At 50.9% G+C, this 18,026-nt stretch overlaps 3 protein-coding genes across 3 annotated transcripts in view; 1 reads left to right on the plus strand and 2 right to left on the minus strand.

The window, feature by feature from the left end:
- Window positions 1-18,026, minus strand: part of LOC310694655 (uncharacterized protein) — a 102,076-nt gene that overhangs the window by 45,653 nt on the left and 38,397 nt on the right. The gene's annotated exons all lie outside the window — the stretch shown is intronic.
- Window positions 708-13,444, plus strand: TM7SF2 (transmembrane 7 superfamily member 2). The gene is made up of 11 exons (XM_083477984.1): window positions 708-937; window positions 3,710-3,839; window positions 4,630-4,826; window positions 6,165-6,219; window positions 6,523-6,717; window positions 7,742-7,845; window positions 8,417-8,536; window positions 9,142-9,310; window positions 9,876-9,956; window positions 10,313-10,435; window positions 11,913-13,444. The coding sequence occupies exons 2-11, from the start codon at window positions 3,785-3,787 to the stop codon at window positions 12,071-12,073; spliced, it is 1,260 nt and encodes a 419-aa protein (XP_083334110.1). The 5' UTR covers window positions 708-937; window positions 3,710-3,784; the 3' UTR covers window positions 12,074-13,444.
- On the minus strand, window positions 13,970-15,617 carry ZNHIT2 (zinc finger HIT-type containing 2). The gene has a single exon (XM_083477985.1). The coding sequence runs from the start codon at window positions 15,451-15,453 to the stop codon at window positions 14,224-14,226; it is 1,230 nt and encodes a 409-aa protein (XP_083334111.1). The 5' UTR covers window positions 15,454-15,617; the 3' UTR covers window positions 13,970-14,223.

Genomic DNA, 18,026 nt, shown 5'->3' on the forward strand with positions numbered 1-18,026 from the left:
AAAACAAACCCACACCTTTTCTATAACACACGGCATTCACACACCATTTGAATGGCAATGCGCATCAAATGGGGGAGGGGCGGCCCCCTCAATTATTATTATTTTTGGGGAGGGGGGGTCGAAGGGACCTCGGTTACAAGGAGTTGGTGCCTATGAGGCCAGAGAAGGAGATAATACCATGGTTATGCTGCAGCGCCCCCAGGTGGACAAACAGCCACAGCCACCATCACATCATTGTGGATGAGCTGGTTTTGCAGAAAGCTGAGATGCCAGACTCCAAGCAGCGCCTTAATTAAAAGGCCACTTACAACAGAAGAGCCTAGTCATGCACACTGCCTCGCGTAAAAAAGGTGGGATATAAATAAATAAAATTCCTGTGGCTTAACGGAGACTTGAAGGCAGTATATTTTTCATTTCAGAAACAACAGGCGAGATTTAAAAGCCATCTCGACGCGTCCTGGTGTTTATTTCCGTTTTGGTCCGTCCCCACCCCCCACCCCCAGTTGTTCATTTCTCCACTGAACTCCAATGCATTAGAGCAGGAGGCGTTTTGCACTCTGCGTATGCCCAGGCACTCTCTTTTCCTTCTCATTAGCGCATTCTTCCACCACCAAGGGAACCCAGGACGGCGAAAGCGAAGGATTGGGACACCACCGTCCACCCACCACTCCCTCTTCTGTCCTCTCCCTTTTTACCACCGCGATTTCATTCCTTTCCTGCGGGCGTCTGGATGCACGAACAGGGCTGGACGGGATGAGCAGTGAGGCGGGCCCGCCTCCTCTCGCCTGATAGGCTCCGCGCCCTCCTCCCTCGGGCGCGATTGGCTGCTCCGGGATAGGGACAGGATGGGCAGAGGGTGGCGCCGCTGATGCCGGGCTGATGCGGGCGGGCAGGTGGCCGGGACAGGTGAGCGCCTCCCGCATCCAGGCGCCTCCAGGTAAGCCTTCCTCCGATGTGTCCCCTCTCCCATGCCAGAGGACGCCGCCGCTATTGCTGGCGCAGTGGCGTAGCGTGGGTTGTCAGCACCCGGGGCAAGGCAAGTAATTTGCGCCCCCTAACCCGTGGATTTGCGCCCCCTAACCCTAACCCCCAGATGTTGCGCCCGGTGCAGCCGGCCCCCCCCTGTACCCCCCACGCTACGTTACTGTGCTGGCGGGATCTGGAGGGCCGGTGGGTGGGGCAGACATGCGCGGGTCCCTCTCGGGATGCAGCCAAGCCAGGCAGGGGACTGTGGTCCCCGCGGGGGAGGGTGGATTTAGCGACCTTCCCGAAAGGGCCAGCCCAACCTGAGATTGGCATCCTCGCCAGCAACGCTTCCGCTGGGCTGGGAAAGGGCCCCGTCTGGAACTGCAGCGCCGTCGGTGGATGCGGAGCTTAGGCGCAGCAAGGACCGGCGGAGAATGAGGCAGCTGCCTTTTCTACAGAAAAGACGAATTTTCTACAGAAACATGAGGACTGGGACATTGCTCCTTTCTTTTAGCGGAAAGGTGGCGGTAGCTCAAATGGGAGGGCGCATGTTTTGCACGGAAAAGGTCCCCGCACCCACCCCGGCCAGGTTCAATCTCTCTCTTTCACACACATTTGAGGGTGGCTGCTGGGCAGGCAAGATGGGGACTGATCCAGTATGGCAGCTTCCTATGAGGGTTGGATCCTGCATCCAGACCTGCAAGGCATCTGACATCTCCCTCTTTTGAAATGTATTGAGGTCAGCAGCAGAACTGTCCTCCTCAGAAGCGCCACAAATTTTGACTGCCAAAGTACAGTGGTACCTCGGGTTAAGTACTTAATTCGTTCCGGAGGTCCGTTCTTAACCTGAAACTGTTCTTAACCTGAAGCACCACTTTAGCTAATGGGGCCTCCCGCTGCTGCCGCGCCGCCAGAGCACAATTTCTGTTCTCATCCTGAAGCAAAGTTCTTAACCCGAGGTACTATTTCTGGGTTAGCGGCGTCTGTAACCTGAAGTGTATGTAACCGGAAGTGTATGTAACCTGAGGTACCACTGTACCTTGAATTACCTCATAATGTTGTTGGCCTCAGTCTGTTTCGGGAAATAATGGGCGTGTGTGCCTTTTTGGGGGTGGGTGAAGTCAAGCTGTTGGAAGATTATGGTGCCTGCTGTGGCTCTATTTAGGGGTGCAGACACTTTGGGGGTGATGCAAATGGCACAGATTTCAAGCATGCACCTTGTCAGGTTGTTTAATAGTTCTTGAAGATACACACAAAGGCCATGTTTTTCAAAATACATACAAAAGCCATGTATTTCAAAGGTTGGCAGTTCTCTCGCTTATGAGGACAAATCTGCCACAGGCTGTTGGATCCGGAAGATTCTTTGTTGGAGGGTTGCTTTCTCTGCTGGAGACAGGGAACTGGGCTAAGAATTTGAGACAGAGACAACAAAGCAGTTAGCATGTTCTTAATGCTAAATTACAAAACTGACAGGACTCTAAAGGAGAGGAGGAGAAAGACTGATTGCTTTTGGAAGCAGTAAATCAACAATTTCACAGGGATGAGGCTTCAGTTGAGAACTAGTGTGTTGTAAGGCATTTAAATACATCTCAACTAAGCCTGGAAATTGTAATTTGTTAAGGGTGCTGGGAATTGTAGCTCTGTGAGGGGCAAACTGCAGTTTCCGGGATCCTTGGGCAGGGATGCTTTAAATGTATGGTGTGTTGGCAAACCTAGACCATGAAGGCCTAAATTCAAATCCCTACTTGGCCATGAAACTCTCTGGGTGACCTTGGGCCAGTCACACACACAAAAATACCACAGTGGACTCCTAGGAGGAAAGGTGCGGAATAGGATGGGTGTGTGCTGGGGCTCACGTTTCCCTTGTCCTAACAATGTCCAGATGTGTCTGGAGGGCTTAGTGGTGAGAGAGCAAGCACTCCCAATATGCTCAGAGGCACTCGATCGTAACTTTGAGAGGGGTGCTTTGGTACTAGAAATGGGTGCTGAGGCTCAACCATGGCAAGCACCAACTCCAATTTTGTGCAGCAGGAGACTAATTGAGGAGTTTGAGACACTCTTGGGCTCATGACCCCAAGAGGTGGGGTAGGGGGTACACTTTGCACCTGCTGTTTGAATTAATTGCACCCAAATATTTATCCTGAGTTGCAGATTTCTGGGAAAGGGGAGGTGGACTTGCCAAGCACTAGTTTTGCATATGAAACATCTTTCCTGGTTATGATGGTTGCCTGGGAAAGAGTCTGGAGAGATGCTGCCAGCCAGTGGAGGCAATACTGAACTCAATGGGACAACGGCCTGTCTCTGCCAAAGGCAGCATCCTGTATTCCTATGAGAGGTGCTCACGAACTAGTAGCACTTTGTATCGACTGGAGGTCTGTTCCAAAGGGTTCAAAATGCTGCGCATACCTTACAACAGCCCTGTGAGGTAGACTAGTGGCAGATGTCTAACGGGACAGACATGACAGTCTGACAAGCATGCCCTTCCTCTGGAATCCCAGCCTCCAGCTGGCTGGCTTTTGTTGACTGTGCCCTCCTGGTGATTAATTTCTAAAAAAAGAAGGGGACCTGGGCGGAATTACTCCATGGCCAGGCAGCTTTGCATGTAAGGCACAGTCAGTAAGAAAGAATGTGGCTTCTGTTAACAGGCGATCCAAATCAGCTCGACCATCGAAAAACACATGGGGGGATACTCAGAGGCTTGTCTCAAGGGGCTCCATTTGGTCTTCATGGATTCTTTCTCTAGGTCTGTGTGTGGTTGCTGAAGACCGGGGAAACTTGCAAGAGGAGGTTTCTGGCCCAGGACCTGCTCAAGAGGACAATGGATCGACTGAAGGTCCCCCGTACCAGAGAGCTGGAATTTGGCGGCGTCCTAGGTGAGGGGGAAAGGCTGAGCTCAGAGGTGTGTGTGTTTGCAGGCAGAAGAATACTGTTATAGATGGGGTGCAGGGGCTAAACCTTAGAAATGAGTAAATGGTAGGATTTTTATTATTTGGGGATGAGATACAGGCTGCGGAGGAATTCCTGAGCTATCCTATGCCAAATGACCTGGCCAAGCTTTGGGCCGTTAAGAAACAATACAGGGTCATTGAGGGCCATTGTCAATGCAAGATAACTGTCCTTCTCTCCGCCCCCCCCCTTGCCCTGAGGTGTGAACAGAGACTGGGAGTTCGGAAGGTTGCAAGGATAACTTGGTGTTGTATGACAAGAAAAGATAATTTTTAGCAAGGTGTGCTGGGATGAAGAAGGGGAGAGAAGAAAGACTGGGATCCATCTTGGGCAGGCTGGCTGAAGGCTGGCTGGGAGAGATGCCTTGGACTAAAGGGCTGCCCTGCTGTGGGGGACAAACCCCTCTTGAGATGACCATGCTTTAAGATCTGGACTCCCTCCATGCTGACTGAAGGTGTAAATAGATGAATAAACCATATTTCTTAAAGCTACAACAGTCTCCAAAGGGAGCCTGGGTGATGCCTGGAATCCCATGGACTCTGGCTACCGCTCGGCAGAGAGAGGGGGAGGCACTCAACTTTTGTAACAATACCTTTCTCTCATCCCTCCCCAGGAATCCTCTATTAGGGAGGCTTGGGAATGGTGTGAGCAGGGGATGCCGGACTCCTGGGTTCTGTCTCTTCCCCTTTCTGACTTCTCCATCTTTTTTCATCACAGGGGCTGCCCTCCTTATCGTCCTGATGCCCACCACTGTCTTCTACCTCCTGTTGACTTGCAGAACGGAGCAGGCCAGCCTGTTGAACATCCCCTATCCTTTGCCCACCCTCCGCTCCCTGTGGGACCCCCGGGACTTTGCCCTAGTCTTGGCCTGGGTTGGATTGCAAGCTTTCTTATATATGCTCCCGATGGGGAAGGTAAGGAGACCTCCACACTCTCAAGGGTTTTTCCCTGGCTTCTGCCACGGACTCCTTCTTGCCTGCGCTGCAGTAAGGTTCTGCAGCCTGGCCTCAGTTTTCCTCATCTGAGCAATGGGGAGAAAGGCTAGCTGGTCCTATTAGTAAAATGGCAGAAATGGGGAAGTGACATCACAAAACAGCGGCTGCCCTTGGCGACAGAGGGACCCTTGAGTCGTGGGGAAAGGCCAAAGCAGCCCTCTGTCTTTTTATTTTCCCAAAGCACATTTTGAGCATTCCTCTCCCACCATAGAGGCTTCCTCCTGTCTCCATATAAAGCAGAGTTTCCCAAATGTGGGTCTCCAGCTGTTGTCAGACTACAACTCCCATCATCCCTAGCTGGCAGGACCAGTGGCCAGGGATGCTGGGAATTGTAGTCTGAACCGTTGGGAAACTGTGTACGTGCAGCTACTCACACAGAGTCAGTTAAGGTTTGGTAGGCAGCCAGAAGGCAATCTGAAGGAGTAAGTCTGCCTGGTGATAACAGAGACATGGGGAGAGCTCCCTGATTGGTCAAGCTCTTTGTAGGGAGTGATAATTAATGGTTTGCTAACTGGAATGTGTTTGTTCAGTATTCAGAGCTCAGTGTTCAGAGCTCTGTGTGTCAGTGTAGGAGTTGTGAGTTGTGTAAGAGAGAGCTAGCAAAAGATCTGTGTTCTGATCCTGTAAATAGTCCACTGCATATAATAAACACCTAACTACAAGTTCCTGGTTCCTGCTTCGTCTATCCTGTTTGCAGCCAAGTTGCCAATTGCTTCTGGATTCTGTATGTACTCTGCTAGGTCTGGCTAAGGTCCTGCAACTAGTCAGAAAGATAGGTAAAGGACCCCTGACCATTGGTCCAGTCGTGGCCGACTCTGGGGTTGCGGCGCTCATCTCGCTTTATTGGCCGAGGGAGCTGGTGTACAGCTTCCGGGTCATGTGGCCAGCATGACTAAGCCACTTCTGGCTAACCAGAGCAGTGCACGGAAACACCGTTTACCTTCCCGCCGGAGCGGTACCTATTTATCTACTTGCACTTGGACGTGCTTTCGAACTGCTAGGTTGGCAGGAGCAGGGACCGGCAACGAACCGCCAACCTTCTGATCGGCAAGTCCTAGGCTCTGTGGTTTAACCCACAGCGCCACTCGCGTCCCAAGTCAGAAAGTTGCGAAATACCAAATAGGTTTTGCCAAAATTAACAACAGCTGGAGACCCAAGTTTGGGAAACCCTGATATAAAGAAAGCACCCCGCTTTCAGGCAGCCCTGGCAACATAGACCCCACCACAGCTGACTGCGTCTGTGTGTGTTTTCAACAGCTCACAGAAGGGACCCCCCTGCGAGACAAGACCCGGCTCCAGTACCGGATTAATGGTAAGTGCCCCCCACCCTTAGGAAAGGTCCCCCAGAGGTGAGAGAGCCGCCGGGGTGCTGCTGGTGGCTCTCAGCAATGGGGAGGGGTGTGGTGGTGAGTGGCTTTTCAGCGTATCCCAGTGTTTCAAGACTGAGAACATTTTATTAAACGCCACCTTGGGATTCTCCCCAAGCTTAGCCATATTGGTATCTGCTTAGGAAGGCTGGGGGGGGGGGGGGAGGAGGCAGGAGGGATGATAAATTGATGTCTGGTCGTTGTTTGTTTGCCCCACCCTCTTTCTCCCCCTGCCCCACATTTCTCAGGGTGCCATGCCATGGTGGTCACAGCGCTGGTGGTTGGAGCCGGCCTGGCGGCTGGACTGCGCCTCAGTTACATCCACGACCATTTCCTGCAGTTGGCCTTCTCTGCCTCCCTTGTGGCCTTTGGACTCAGCGCCCTCCTGTACCTCAAGGCCTTGCTTGCCCCAGAGGCAGCCCTGGCCCCAGGCGGGAACTCAGGTGAGGTGCGAACCCTGACACTGGGCTCCTTCTGGCCTCCTTTGCCAACTCCACCTCGGCAGGGACTAGCGACTTGATGGGCATGGTCAAAACCCATCAAATGCCCCATGTCTGGTGCAAGCTGGTGGTGGGGTGGCAGGAAGGAAAAGGAAGGGGGGAAAGACTGAAGCCATTATCTCCTCACGTGAATTGGCTCGCAAAATCGGATAAGGACCGTCTCCCGGGGATGATACGTCATTTAGCAAAAATAACAGAGAGGCCTGCAGTCCTTTTAAGGCTCATTCATTTCTAGAGGCAGGAGTTTTTGCAGGAAAACGTCCACCACATATGTAGTATTATTCTTGCTGGTATTATTATTATACGGCAACGGTATAAAAATCGCTACGTGTAAAAATGATAAAATACCCAGGGGACGCAAATTGTTATTCCCAGTTGGCAATTACCTCTTTGTACATGTAATTTGCATCGTTATGAACACACGGGAAAATGCGAATAGGCCGGAAAGGTCTTTGGGAATGCAAAGGGCTAAGATCACCCAGGGAGCTTCATGGCTGAGTGGGGATTTGAACCCAGGTCTCTCAGGTCCTAGTCTGGCTCTTTTACATTGAGACGTGGTGACTATAAGATCAGCTGCAGAGCATTCTGGGAAGCTGTGTGTTCTTCCTCTGGTTTCTGAGCATATACAGTGGTACCTCAGGTTACAGATTCCGCTAACCCAAAAATAGTACCTCAGGTTAAGAACTTTGCTTCAGGATCAGAACAGAAATTACACGGCGGCAGCAGGAGGCCCCATTAGCTAAGTGGTACCTCAGGTTAAGAACAGTTTCAGGTTAAGAATGGACCTCCAGAATGAATTAAGTTCTTAACCCGAGGTACCACTGTATGCTGAAAATTTGGGCACAACGTTCTGCCAACACTTCCCTGCTTCACGGGGTGCAGCTGCCTAGAGGGGTGTGTCAGAACCACCTCCTCAAAGTGTTTTTGACGGCAATTTCACCTGCTTGCCTCTTCCCCCATCCCACAGGAAACCCCATTTACGACTTCTTCATGGGCCACGAATTGAACCCACGGATCAATACCTTTGACCTGAAGTTCTTCTGTGAGCTGCGCCCGGGTCTCCTTGGATGGGTAGGCATCCCTGTGTTGGTAGCAGAAGGCAGGGTTGGGGAGCGACCCCTTTGTGTTGGTGTGGCAACACCAAGGAGCGCCCCTCCCCCCATACTGGAGGGTCCGGATCGCTGAGGATCAGGCAGCTGACACAACTGGGATCCAGTATGATGTTGGGGTTGGAGTGCTGGGTGAGGACTGTGGAGACGCAGGTTCAAATCAGCCTGTGGAGCAGGTGTGGGGAACCTTTGACCCTCCAGATGCTGCTGAACTACAACTCCCCATCAGCCCCAGCAATGGCCAATGATGACAGGAGTTGTAGTTCAGCAATATCTAGAGGGCCGAAGGTTGCCCACCCCTGCCATAGAGCTGGCAGCAACCTCCCCTAACCGGGTGGCTTTCATATTGTTTTCATGTCTTTTGGGGCCATGCTCTTGCAGGAGCCAAATGGGGCATCCCAGAAGCCAATCGGAAGCCAGAATTACAGAATTCTGGGGTGTCCTGCTTAAAACAGGACAGTTGAGGGGTACCGTATGCCACAAGCTGTAGCTTTTTCCCCTCTGCCACCCGCTGCTTCCCTGCTCTCTCGTAGGCCCTGATTAACATGGCCATGTTGGTGAAGGAGACGGAGCTGAGAGGAAGCCCTTCCTTGGCGATGATCCTCGTTAATGGCTTCCAGCTTCTCTACGTGGTGGATGCCTTATGGCACGAGGCAAGTCTGGCAGAGGGTGGGATCTCAACCGGCCGGTCTGCCAGCCTGAATTTTGCAGGGAGCCTTAATTCCTCAGTTTCTGCCACGGAGATGCATCACAGGAACTGCCAGGCAGGGCTGAGTTTACAAATGACACTGCACTTCCTTCCATAAGGACTAGAAACTTGCTTTTGTCTTTTAAAAAAGGAACAGAAGCAAAAGCAGTGATTTCCAAACTGCTCCCCTTCCCTAGTGCCTATTGCAGTCAAGCCTCCCAGGGGCTCAATAAACCTTATTTTGCCTGCTTGGCTGTAAACAAAGAACACAAAAAGAGAAACTGACACAATGTGTGCCTGTTGGGCTGTTTTCGTCTTCGTGGACCTCGATTCTGCTCATGTTTCTCCTTCTGAATTTGGGGTGCACCCCTGGGGGAGAGGACGGCTTACCTTTCCTCCCTAGTACCTGCTTCCTCAAATCACCTGAACCCGTTTGCTCTGCTGGCACTTCTCTGAGATGCACCCGCTCCCCAGTGTGTGGGCTCACAGTGGGCTTGTTTAGTGGGGACTGAGAGCTGGTGGATTTTCCTGGGCCAGATTAAAAAAGGCAAATTTTCTTCCTTCCCAAAGGAGGCTATTCTCACCACGATGGACATCGTCCATGACGGTTTCGGCTTCATGTTGGCTTTCGGGGACTTGACGTGGGTGCCCTTTTTGTACACCCTCCAGTCGTATTTCCTCGTCACCCACCCACAGAAACTGAGCCTGCCCATGGCTGGGGGCATCACCCTGCTAAACGGTGAGTTGGGTGGCAAACAGGGCCTCTGAGCATGCACAGAATATATTTTCTTCCCCTCCAAGCTTCAGCAACTTTCTTTTCTTTTCGTGGCAGGGGTCTAATAATGTAACCAACTTGCTCTTAACTAAGCTTCCAGAATGGTAAGGGATATAAAGCCTTAATTGATAGTAAACAGTGGGGACTTTGTACATTTAAAAACAAACAGGCAATATTCAAAATTTCCACTGTGTCAAAGATAGGCAGCCCCTCTTTGCAGAGTGCCCCTACCAAGTGCCTAAGCTGAGGTGTGGATGATGCCTGCTACCCAAAAACAATTATTTCCTGAGTTTGGGAGGGCCAAGGGAGAGGCTGTGCATAGAGTGCTAAGAGAAAGAAAAGCAAAATTAATGTGGCTTGAAACATATCTATGGAAATGTGCATGTGTTAATTATTTTTCTTCATAGCCCTTTCCCTTCAGTCACCCCAGAGCTCAAACTCTCTGTCTGTCCACCCGCTCTTTCTCTCTAGCGTGCTCTGCCCATTCATGCCACCTCACTCTCCCCCCACCCCCTTCTCAACCCTGCAGGCCTGGGCTACTCCATTTTCCGTGGCGCCAACTCCCAGAAGAATGCCTTTCGCCGGAATCCTGCCGACCCCAAAGTTGCTGGTTTGTCCTCCTTTGTGGCTTGTGGCCTGTTTGGACCCTGCTGGGAGACACACAAGCTGTGCCCTGCGCCTTCACAACCTTTGGCCTCTAACGTTCCTTTTCTTAAAATGTATAGCCGCGGCTCACGCGGGCAAGTGCCTCAGAGAAGCGCCTGCATTTAAAATCCAAATGCAATAGCTTCTGAAGAGGAGTGGGTGCCTGGGCATTGTCTTTTGCCTGTGGGAGGGAGGTGGAAAATTGGGCATCCCTGTTTTCCTCCCTGTTGCGAAAACAGAGCGTGGCTGGCCTGCTTTTGCAGGACCTGAATGCCTTGTGAACCCCTTTGTTCTCACAAGAGAAATGTTGTTTCCTTTCAGGACTGCGAACCATCCCCACGGCCACAGGACGGCGCCTGCTGGTGTCCGGCTGGTGGGGGTTTGTGCGGCACCCCAACTACTTAGGAGACCTCATCATGGCTTTTGCATGGTCCTTGCCCTGCGGTAAGCAGGAGCCTCTCTCCCCCTCCGTCAGTATCCAGACCACACTCTGTAGGAAGAGAATCTCAGTGCCCGGCCCACTCACCAGGGTCACACAACACCATTACAAGCAATTACCGTATTTTTTTGCACCATAACACTCACTTTTTTCCTCCTAAAAAGTAAGGGAAAATGTCTGTGCGTGTTATGGAGGGAATGCCTACGGGTGGCATGCCTATGGATTTTCCTCCTCTAAAAACTACGTGCGTGTTATGGTCGAGTGCATGTTATAGAGCGAAAAATACGGTACATGACCTTGCACATAGTGTTTGCCAAGTTGCCAAAGACACAGAAAGGAGGACGGGGAGACAGCAGCATCCCTTCAGATAGACAGAGCTGCTGTGCTTGTTTAAAGAAAGAGAGAACCTATACATGTCGACGCAAATTCTGAGGGTGCAGAGTTAAGCAGTGCCCGTTTTCCAATGTCCATGACTCTCATGGCCTTTTGAGTAACCACTGGGAGGCTCTCAAAATCCTCACTTTGGAGAGAAACAAGCAAAACACGAAGAAAATTAAATATACCCCTTATAATTTCATGTTATGCCCTGCTAAATCCCAGAGCTTTCCCATCATCTTCCAGCCTTTCAAGGCTTAACCCAGGGAGCGGGAGCCTGCAGTTGGGCTCCCACATCCTCATTCCTGACCATTGGCCATGCTGGCTGCTGCCGGGGCAGGTGGGAGTTGTAGTCCAGCGGTGCCCGGTGGGGACCCCTGCACTGGCCCCCATTCCTCGCAGTAGCCCCCCAGGCAAAGAATGGCATTTCATTTGAAACACTATATGCATGTTACACAGGAGTTAAAGATAAAGCATTAAGATCCAGCAATTAAGACTACAGCAATACCTCTGTTAGGTAAAGGTAAAGGGACCCCCGACCATTAGGTCGAGTTGTGACCGACTCTGGGGTTGCGGCGCTGGCGTACAGCTTCTGGGTCATGTGGCCAGCATGACTAAGCCGCTTCTGGCGAACCAGAGCAACGCATGGAAACGCCGTTTATCTTCCTGCCGGAGCGGTACCTATTTATCTACTTGCACTTTGACGTGCTTTCGAACTGCTAGGTTGGCAGGAGCAGGGACTGAGCAACGGGAGCTCACCCCATTGCAGGGATTCGAACCGCCGACCTTCAGGTCCTAGGCTCTGTGGTTTAACCCGCAGCGCCACCTCCGTTAGGCCAGCCTAAATGTTACAAAATAGTTTGGAAGCTTTCAGGGTTTCCCTGCTCAAACTGATCAGGCTGGATCTTAGAAGCTGGGTTTGGGGCGAGGGGGAAAGAGAGAGAAAAGGCTGCTGGTGCCAGGAGACCCCTTTTCTTTTTCTTTTTCTCTTCCCCACCCCTAAATGGGATTCTCTGTGCCTCCTTGCACTGAAATCTGAAGTGGTTCCTCTGTGTCCCAATAGCCCACCCTCCCCAATGGCTTCCCCATTCTGTTTCCTCTCCTCAGGCCTGACCCACATCCTGCCTTACTTCTATGTCCTCTACTTCACCATGCTTCTGATTCACCGGGAAGCCCGGGACGAGCACCAGTGCCTGAGGAAGTATGGCCTCGCTTGGCAGGAGTATTGCCGCCGCGTCCCTTACCGGATCTTCCCCTACCTCTACTGAGCCATCGCTTGACAACTCAGCTCTCGCCCTGCTCACCACAACAGAAACCCACCCTTTCTGCCTGTCTGGAGAAGCCCATGCCCACACAGTCTCAACCAAGATGAGGAATAGGTGCCGTGGTTGTCACTGTGGGGTCACAACACCCCTCCCCACCTCCAGGAGCTGTGGGGAGGGGGGGTCGTCAGCCTGCTGCAGCTTTGTTTCCAAGACCCACTCAGACAACATGGCCTGCTTCTTTCAGGAAATGAGAGGCTCTCTTGCTTCCTATCTATTGCCTGTCAGGACATTTCGATCTAGAAATCGCCTTCTTTTGTCAAGCCTGAATTTGCAAAAATTTAACCCACAAAGATCATGTGGGCAAACTCTGTGTTGCTGGTTTTTGTGGTTTTTTAAAAATCCTTTTTCTGTGCAGACAGCAAGAGCCCAGATTACACGACTGGAATTACTTTGTCGATCTTCACATATTTATTCTGTTTCTGCAATGCAGCAGCCCATCGAGCTACATCAAAGACATTTGGCAAGCTGCAACCATCTGGAAGTGCTGCTCTGGCCTCTGAGATTCCACCGCAACTCGTTTTGGAGCAATAAGGACTAGAAGCATTTTCAGTTAATTAAGGAAACTTTTTTTAAAAAAAATCTGAGATCTTTGGCATGCACAATTTCTGTGACCAGTGCTACTAACCTGTGGAAAAGGCAGATTCCTGTTTATAGGAAGTTAAGGAAGCTGTACTGAGAAACCTGACATATTAAACAGAACTGAATTCTGTTAACTCCGCTTTTTGACTATGGATGTCACTAGACATTCAGAAAGTGACATAAAAACTCTCAATCTGGATTTGGAATGATTTCTAATCAAGCTTGGATTTTGGGGACTAGATTTTAGTAAGCACTGATTTTGGTAACACAGCAGAGGTTCAGGTTTATTAAAACAGCTTTTGAAAGTCAAATGTTTCTTGAACAGCAAATTAACGCCAGGGAACTTTCTGAGTTTTTGTCAGGTTTAACCATTTCGGCTAGGCTAGGGGAATGTTTGCAGTCAAGTCTGCAGAATTTCAAATTCATGCAGAATCTTAATTTAGGTCTAGTTGGGCGCTTCATGTGTGCATGGAACAGAGAGTAACCTTTTTTCTCTGTCGTTTACACACACACACACACACGCCATTTGCTAAAGAGTCAATGGAAGCATAACAGGGCAGTAGAAGGAATTGGAGCACACCAAAGTTGTCTGTAGATGCTGGTGGGTTAAGGATTAAACTGGATTTCCCTGGCTGGGTGGAAAATTAGGGGGGTTATTTCCTTCATTTTTGAAAGGGGTGGGAGAAATGAGCAAATAAATGTAACTTATTTTAATAAATAATATATTCAAACCTCTGCGGGGTTTGGAATGTAATTTTGGCAAAGCTGCTGCTCCACACTTCTTTGAGGACATCAACAGTGAATGCAGAGTCCACACAGATATTACCAAGAGGGTATTTTCTCCGTATCACGGTTGGATACAAGAAAGTTGCCAAAATGCTGTAATTTCAGTAATGACAGTGACGGACGGTTAATTTCCCTCAAATCAACAGATCACATGTTCACTCATTATTTTACAACACGGAACACACCTTTGTGTTTTAATATGCTGACTCCAGATTATTAAACTCTAAACCCGTTGGCTGTTAATACTTCCGCTAGGTGTGCCTTAATCCTAAAGCATGTTCTCAGAAGTAAGGCTCACTGAGTTCAAGATCCATTCACACTTTGTAAGATTCTTCAACCAGGGCAGTCTGGAGGGTGGCTACTCAATGTATTTACTAGAATGTAAGCTCTACTAGATACAGTGGGACCGTCCTTATCCCAACTAACCACACATAGGATTGGGCCACTGATTAAAAAATGGAACAAAAGCAGCAAGAAAGTTCACCAATTTATTACACAAGCAGCCCCCACAAGTGCCTCTTGAAACCCAAGCCTCGCTCCATTTCAAGGTGTTAACGTGAAGCGAGACAGAAAAGGGGCTAATCTTGTCTAATCCAATATGTGATCCAGTTTACAGAGTATTCAATTTCCTGCTCCAAAGCCTAATCTGGTTTCAGCAGGAGGACTCTCCCCCCAACTCCCTCCCAGGCCAGCTGGTAAGCATATGACAGCTGTCAAAGTTCCTGAATTCAGTCCAGTTCTTCTATCAGGGGCTTCTTAGGAGGAGGCACTTTGGCCCCCCACATCCGCTCCAGTTCCTGGCTGACAGCACCCACCTCCTTGACCATGTCTAGGTGGGCGTGGTATTCCTGCTGCACCTCCAAGGCCAGGAGGCTCAGAGCCACCTCATTCTCATTCACCCAGGAGAGCAAGAACTCACACTTCTTCTGGGCCCCAGAGATTCTGGCTCGGTCCTGGGCAGGCAGCCGCCTCTTCCCTTTGCTCAGCAGTCGGGCCATGTGGGCGAGGGCAGCCAGGCTGAACCCCTTTTGCTGGGCCTGGCACTCCCCCATTAAAATCTGGGCCACGGCCACCATCACCTTGGCATTGCCCAGCAGGCATTCCGGGTATTGCCCCATTGCCAGAGCCTGGAGGGCGGCTTGTAGGGCCTCAGCTGTAGAATGGAAAACCTGCTTGGCCCCTAGAGCCCCAGAAACGTCAAGGACCGTCTCACAAAACTCAGGGAGCATCTCTGCCTCGTCTGCCTCTCCATTGTACAGCGCCAAGGAGTAGGCATAGGCATAGAGAACATTGGGCAGCTGGAAGCGGATCAGAGGTGAGGTAGGAGTACGAGTCAGGGAGGCCAGTGGAGGGATGGAAGATGGCAACGTGGGTACTGCTTGCTGTCGAAGCCTCCGGGTGCAGGTGGGAGAAGCCTCTTCTGTGTGGGTGGGAAGTGGTGGCTGTTGCAAAGAAGCCTCCGGGTGCCGGTGGGGCTCCAGCTCCTGAGCATCCCTGGAGTCCCCCTGGAGCTCCTGGATCAGGGCAGTGCCATCGCATCTCCTGCCCCTCAGCCACCAAGGCTCCCAGGCAGGCAGGAGTCCCGAGATCTGTCCGCTGCTCAGCAGCCGCTGGAAGTGCTTCCTCTGGCCGGGGCTCAGCTGCTCCCACAGCGCCTCCTCTTGCTCCACGTCGGGGTTGAGGCCTAGCGAAAGGTCCTCATCCCCAGGCTCGCGTAGCTCCTGCAGCCGCAGGAGGGCCTCTCTCAGGCGGCGCTGGGAAGCCTTGTCCCCCCGAAGGCCCCGGAGGCTTAGCTCCAGCTCGCGGCTCTGGAAGTCCTGGGCGCAGGAGCCGTGGTCCCGGTAGCAGGGCACGGAGCAGAAGCGGAGGTGGCACCGCGGGCAAGTGTAAGGGGCTCGCCCGGCCTGGCAGTGCCCGCAGGGAAGGTCCGGCGCGGGACTCGAACCCGCGGAATCCATGTCGGAGAAGAGGCAGCCGAGGAACGCCGAGCGCGTTCGGGAATTTCCGGCAGCAGCCTGTGTAAAGGGTTTCCGCGTTCATACCTTGCTGCGAATCGGAAGTTTCCGTTCATTCTCGGGCCGGAGGGCGCCGAGCCCCAGAAGGCTGTGCGCGCGTTCCTTGAAAACTGGTTTCCGCGCAGACGCACGCACGTATGTAAATCTAGCCACAACAGTGCATTGTGGGAGGAAAACCGGGGAAGAGACCGGGGACTTTAGGGCATCTGAAGACATAAATCTACCGATATTGGATATGGAGGCATTTCTGTTCTACCAGAGCGGTTTATTGCACCTACTTTGAAGAGGTCACCATATCATACATAGCAGAGCCAAAGAGTGCCCAGGAGGTGCTTGAGTGATCTCAACTCATACTTACCTGGCAGGGGAGACACCATGATCATGAAGGTGGTTTTCCCAGGGTGAGGCTCATCCATTGCACTGCGGGTGTGCTGACCCCTGCGATTTCCCCAAATGCGGGAAACTCGACTGCATAATTTGTGGTAGTGGGGGACTGCGTTCGCGCTTTCCCCTGATTTTTCGGTAATAAAGATAGATCTAGTATATCATGGCGCTTTTGAGCTTAGAAGTGCTTGTGAGCGCAGAGGCTGTGTAATATCCATTTAATATTTTTATAGCGCTCATATCCAGAATGGTTGGCGTTTAGTTGGCGCTGTGCTACGCTGCTTTGAAATGCGAGAAGTTAGCCACACTGGTTTGAGATATAAGCATACCTGATTTTTTAAGTGGGTCGTATATTGTTCTTAATGGTGGAGGCTGGTTCCGAGTGGCATGTTGCCCCACCAAGCAGAACGTTCAGCATGCCCCATCTACTTAACTGCCTTCTGATTTACAACCAGGGTAAGGAGGGGGTCACTTATCAATTTCCTCCTCCTTAATGGGACTGTTGCTCCTTGTAGATCTCTGCTGCAGGGAAGATGGGGGCAGGGGACACAAAACCTCCACCTGCAGTTTGGCCTCCCTGCCTTCTCCAATACCCAACAGGTATTGTGCAGGTGTGTGCCAAAATCCTGAGCTAGTTACAATATGCGAAGAGCAATTTTCACAGGGTCCAAAAATGTGAGCTGGGAGCAGGGGCTGGACAAGCTCTTGGGGGGGCGTGGCAGCTCCTTCGGCTCTTTGAACAATATAGAATAAAAATAATTGTGCACCCGTTTATTTGTTGTCAACAGTTCAGCTTAATGTTGCACTTGAATGTTTATGCCTGCAGACATGGAGCAGTAAGCAGAAGAATGTAACTTCCAGAGACCTCAAAGGAATGGGGGTAAAGTGTGGTAGTGAAGAATTAACACTGTAGAAATTTACAGAGAGAAATAGGCAACACCAGTGGGTGGGCAACAGGGACGACTGGAGCAACTGGGAGAGGGAGGAGCAGCTGGCAGCATTTCCAGGTCCAGCTGGAGCTTAATTGGCAACATGCGTTTCCTTGCAATTTCTGAACCCACCGACTCAAGCCCATCTTAAATAGCTAAACACATGCCATCAAGCAGAGGTAGTAGAGCAGGTAATGTAATCTGTGTTCCCCTTCTTCTTCAAGAGCAGCATTTTCAGCACTACCATGCTACTACAGTGGTCAGCCTGTGGCTGTCCACTTTGGACCATGCCCAGGTTCCTGTCTCCCCTCCAGTAAAACATCCCTTGGAGGAAAAAAAAAGCATGGCAAGGACAAGCCAGAATCCTTCTCCATGATACTTGTGTTGGAAATATTTTCTGCATGAAAGCAGTCCATCCTGTGAGCCCTCTCCAATGACCAACTTAAAAATACATCAAACTAAATGAGCACTGTGTTGGCCATTGGCCCTCCCCCTCCATTACTTTCTTGCTTTGTGAGCTCCTAGTGGAAGTGATTTGTCAAATAGTAGAGGCTAATGCGCTACATATAAAAACCAGCTGTGGAAATATGCCATCATGGAGGGGCAATGGAGAGCTTGCCCATTTTAAATGCATATATGCTTATTTTTATGAAGGTGGCTGGTGACAGTATTTCCCTCTAAAAACTCTGACCCTAAAAAAGGAACTTCCCTCTCCCAAGACTGATTTAGTAATCCCCGAGTGATCGGAAAGAGGACATTGAGCACTTTTCTACTTGCTTCGCAGTCCTCTCCACTCAGCTGTGCTGTGATGAGTGGGTTCTTGAATGTTTTTGAAGTGGGTAGACCACAATCTTGAACCTGATATACAAATTTTAAAAATAGCTAAACGGAGGCTTAGTTTGGTCAGAATGGAGTATATTTTCAGAGTTAACACTAAATACAATACTATTGGCTGAAAATTTGTGCTCTGAGATTTTTAGACTCATCTACCCATGTACTAGGGGACGCGGGTGGTGCTGTGGTCTAAACCACAGAGCCTAGGGTTTGCCAATCAGAAGCTTGGCAATTCGAATCAGCGCAACGGGATGAGCTCCCGTTGCTTGGTCCCTGCTCCTGCCAACCTAGCGGTTCGAAAGCATGTCAAAGTGCAAGTAGATAAATAGGTACCACTCTGGCAGGAAGGTAAATGGTGTTTCTGTGCGC

The sequence above is a fragment of the Podarcis liolepis genome (genome assembly GCF_965112155.1).
Source record: "Podarcis liolepis genome assembly, chromosome: 15".
NCBI classification, from domain to species: domain Eukaryota; kingdom Metazoa; phylum Chordata; class Lepidosauria; order Squamata; family Lacertidae; genus Podarcis; species Podarcis liolepis.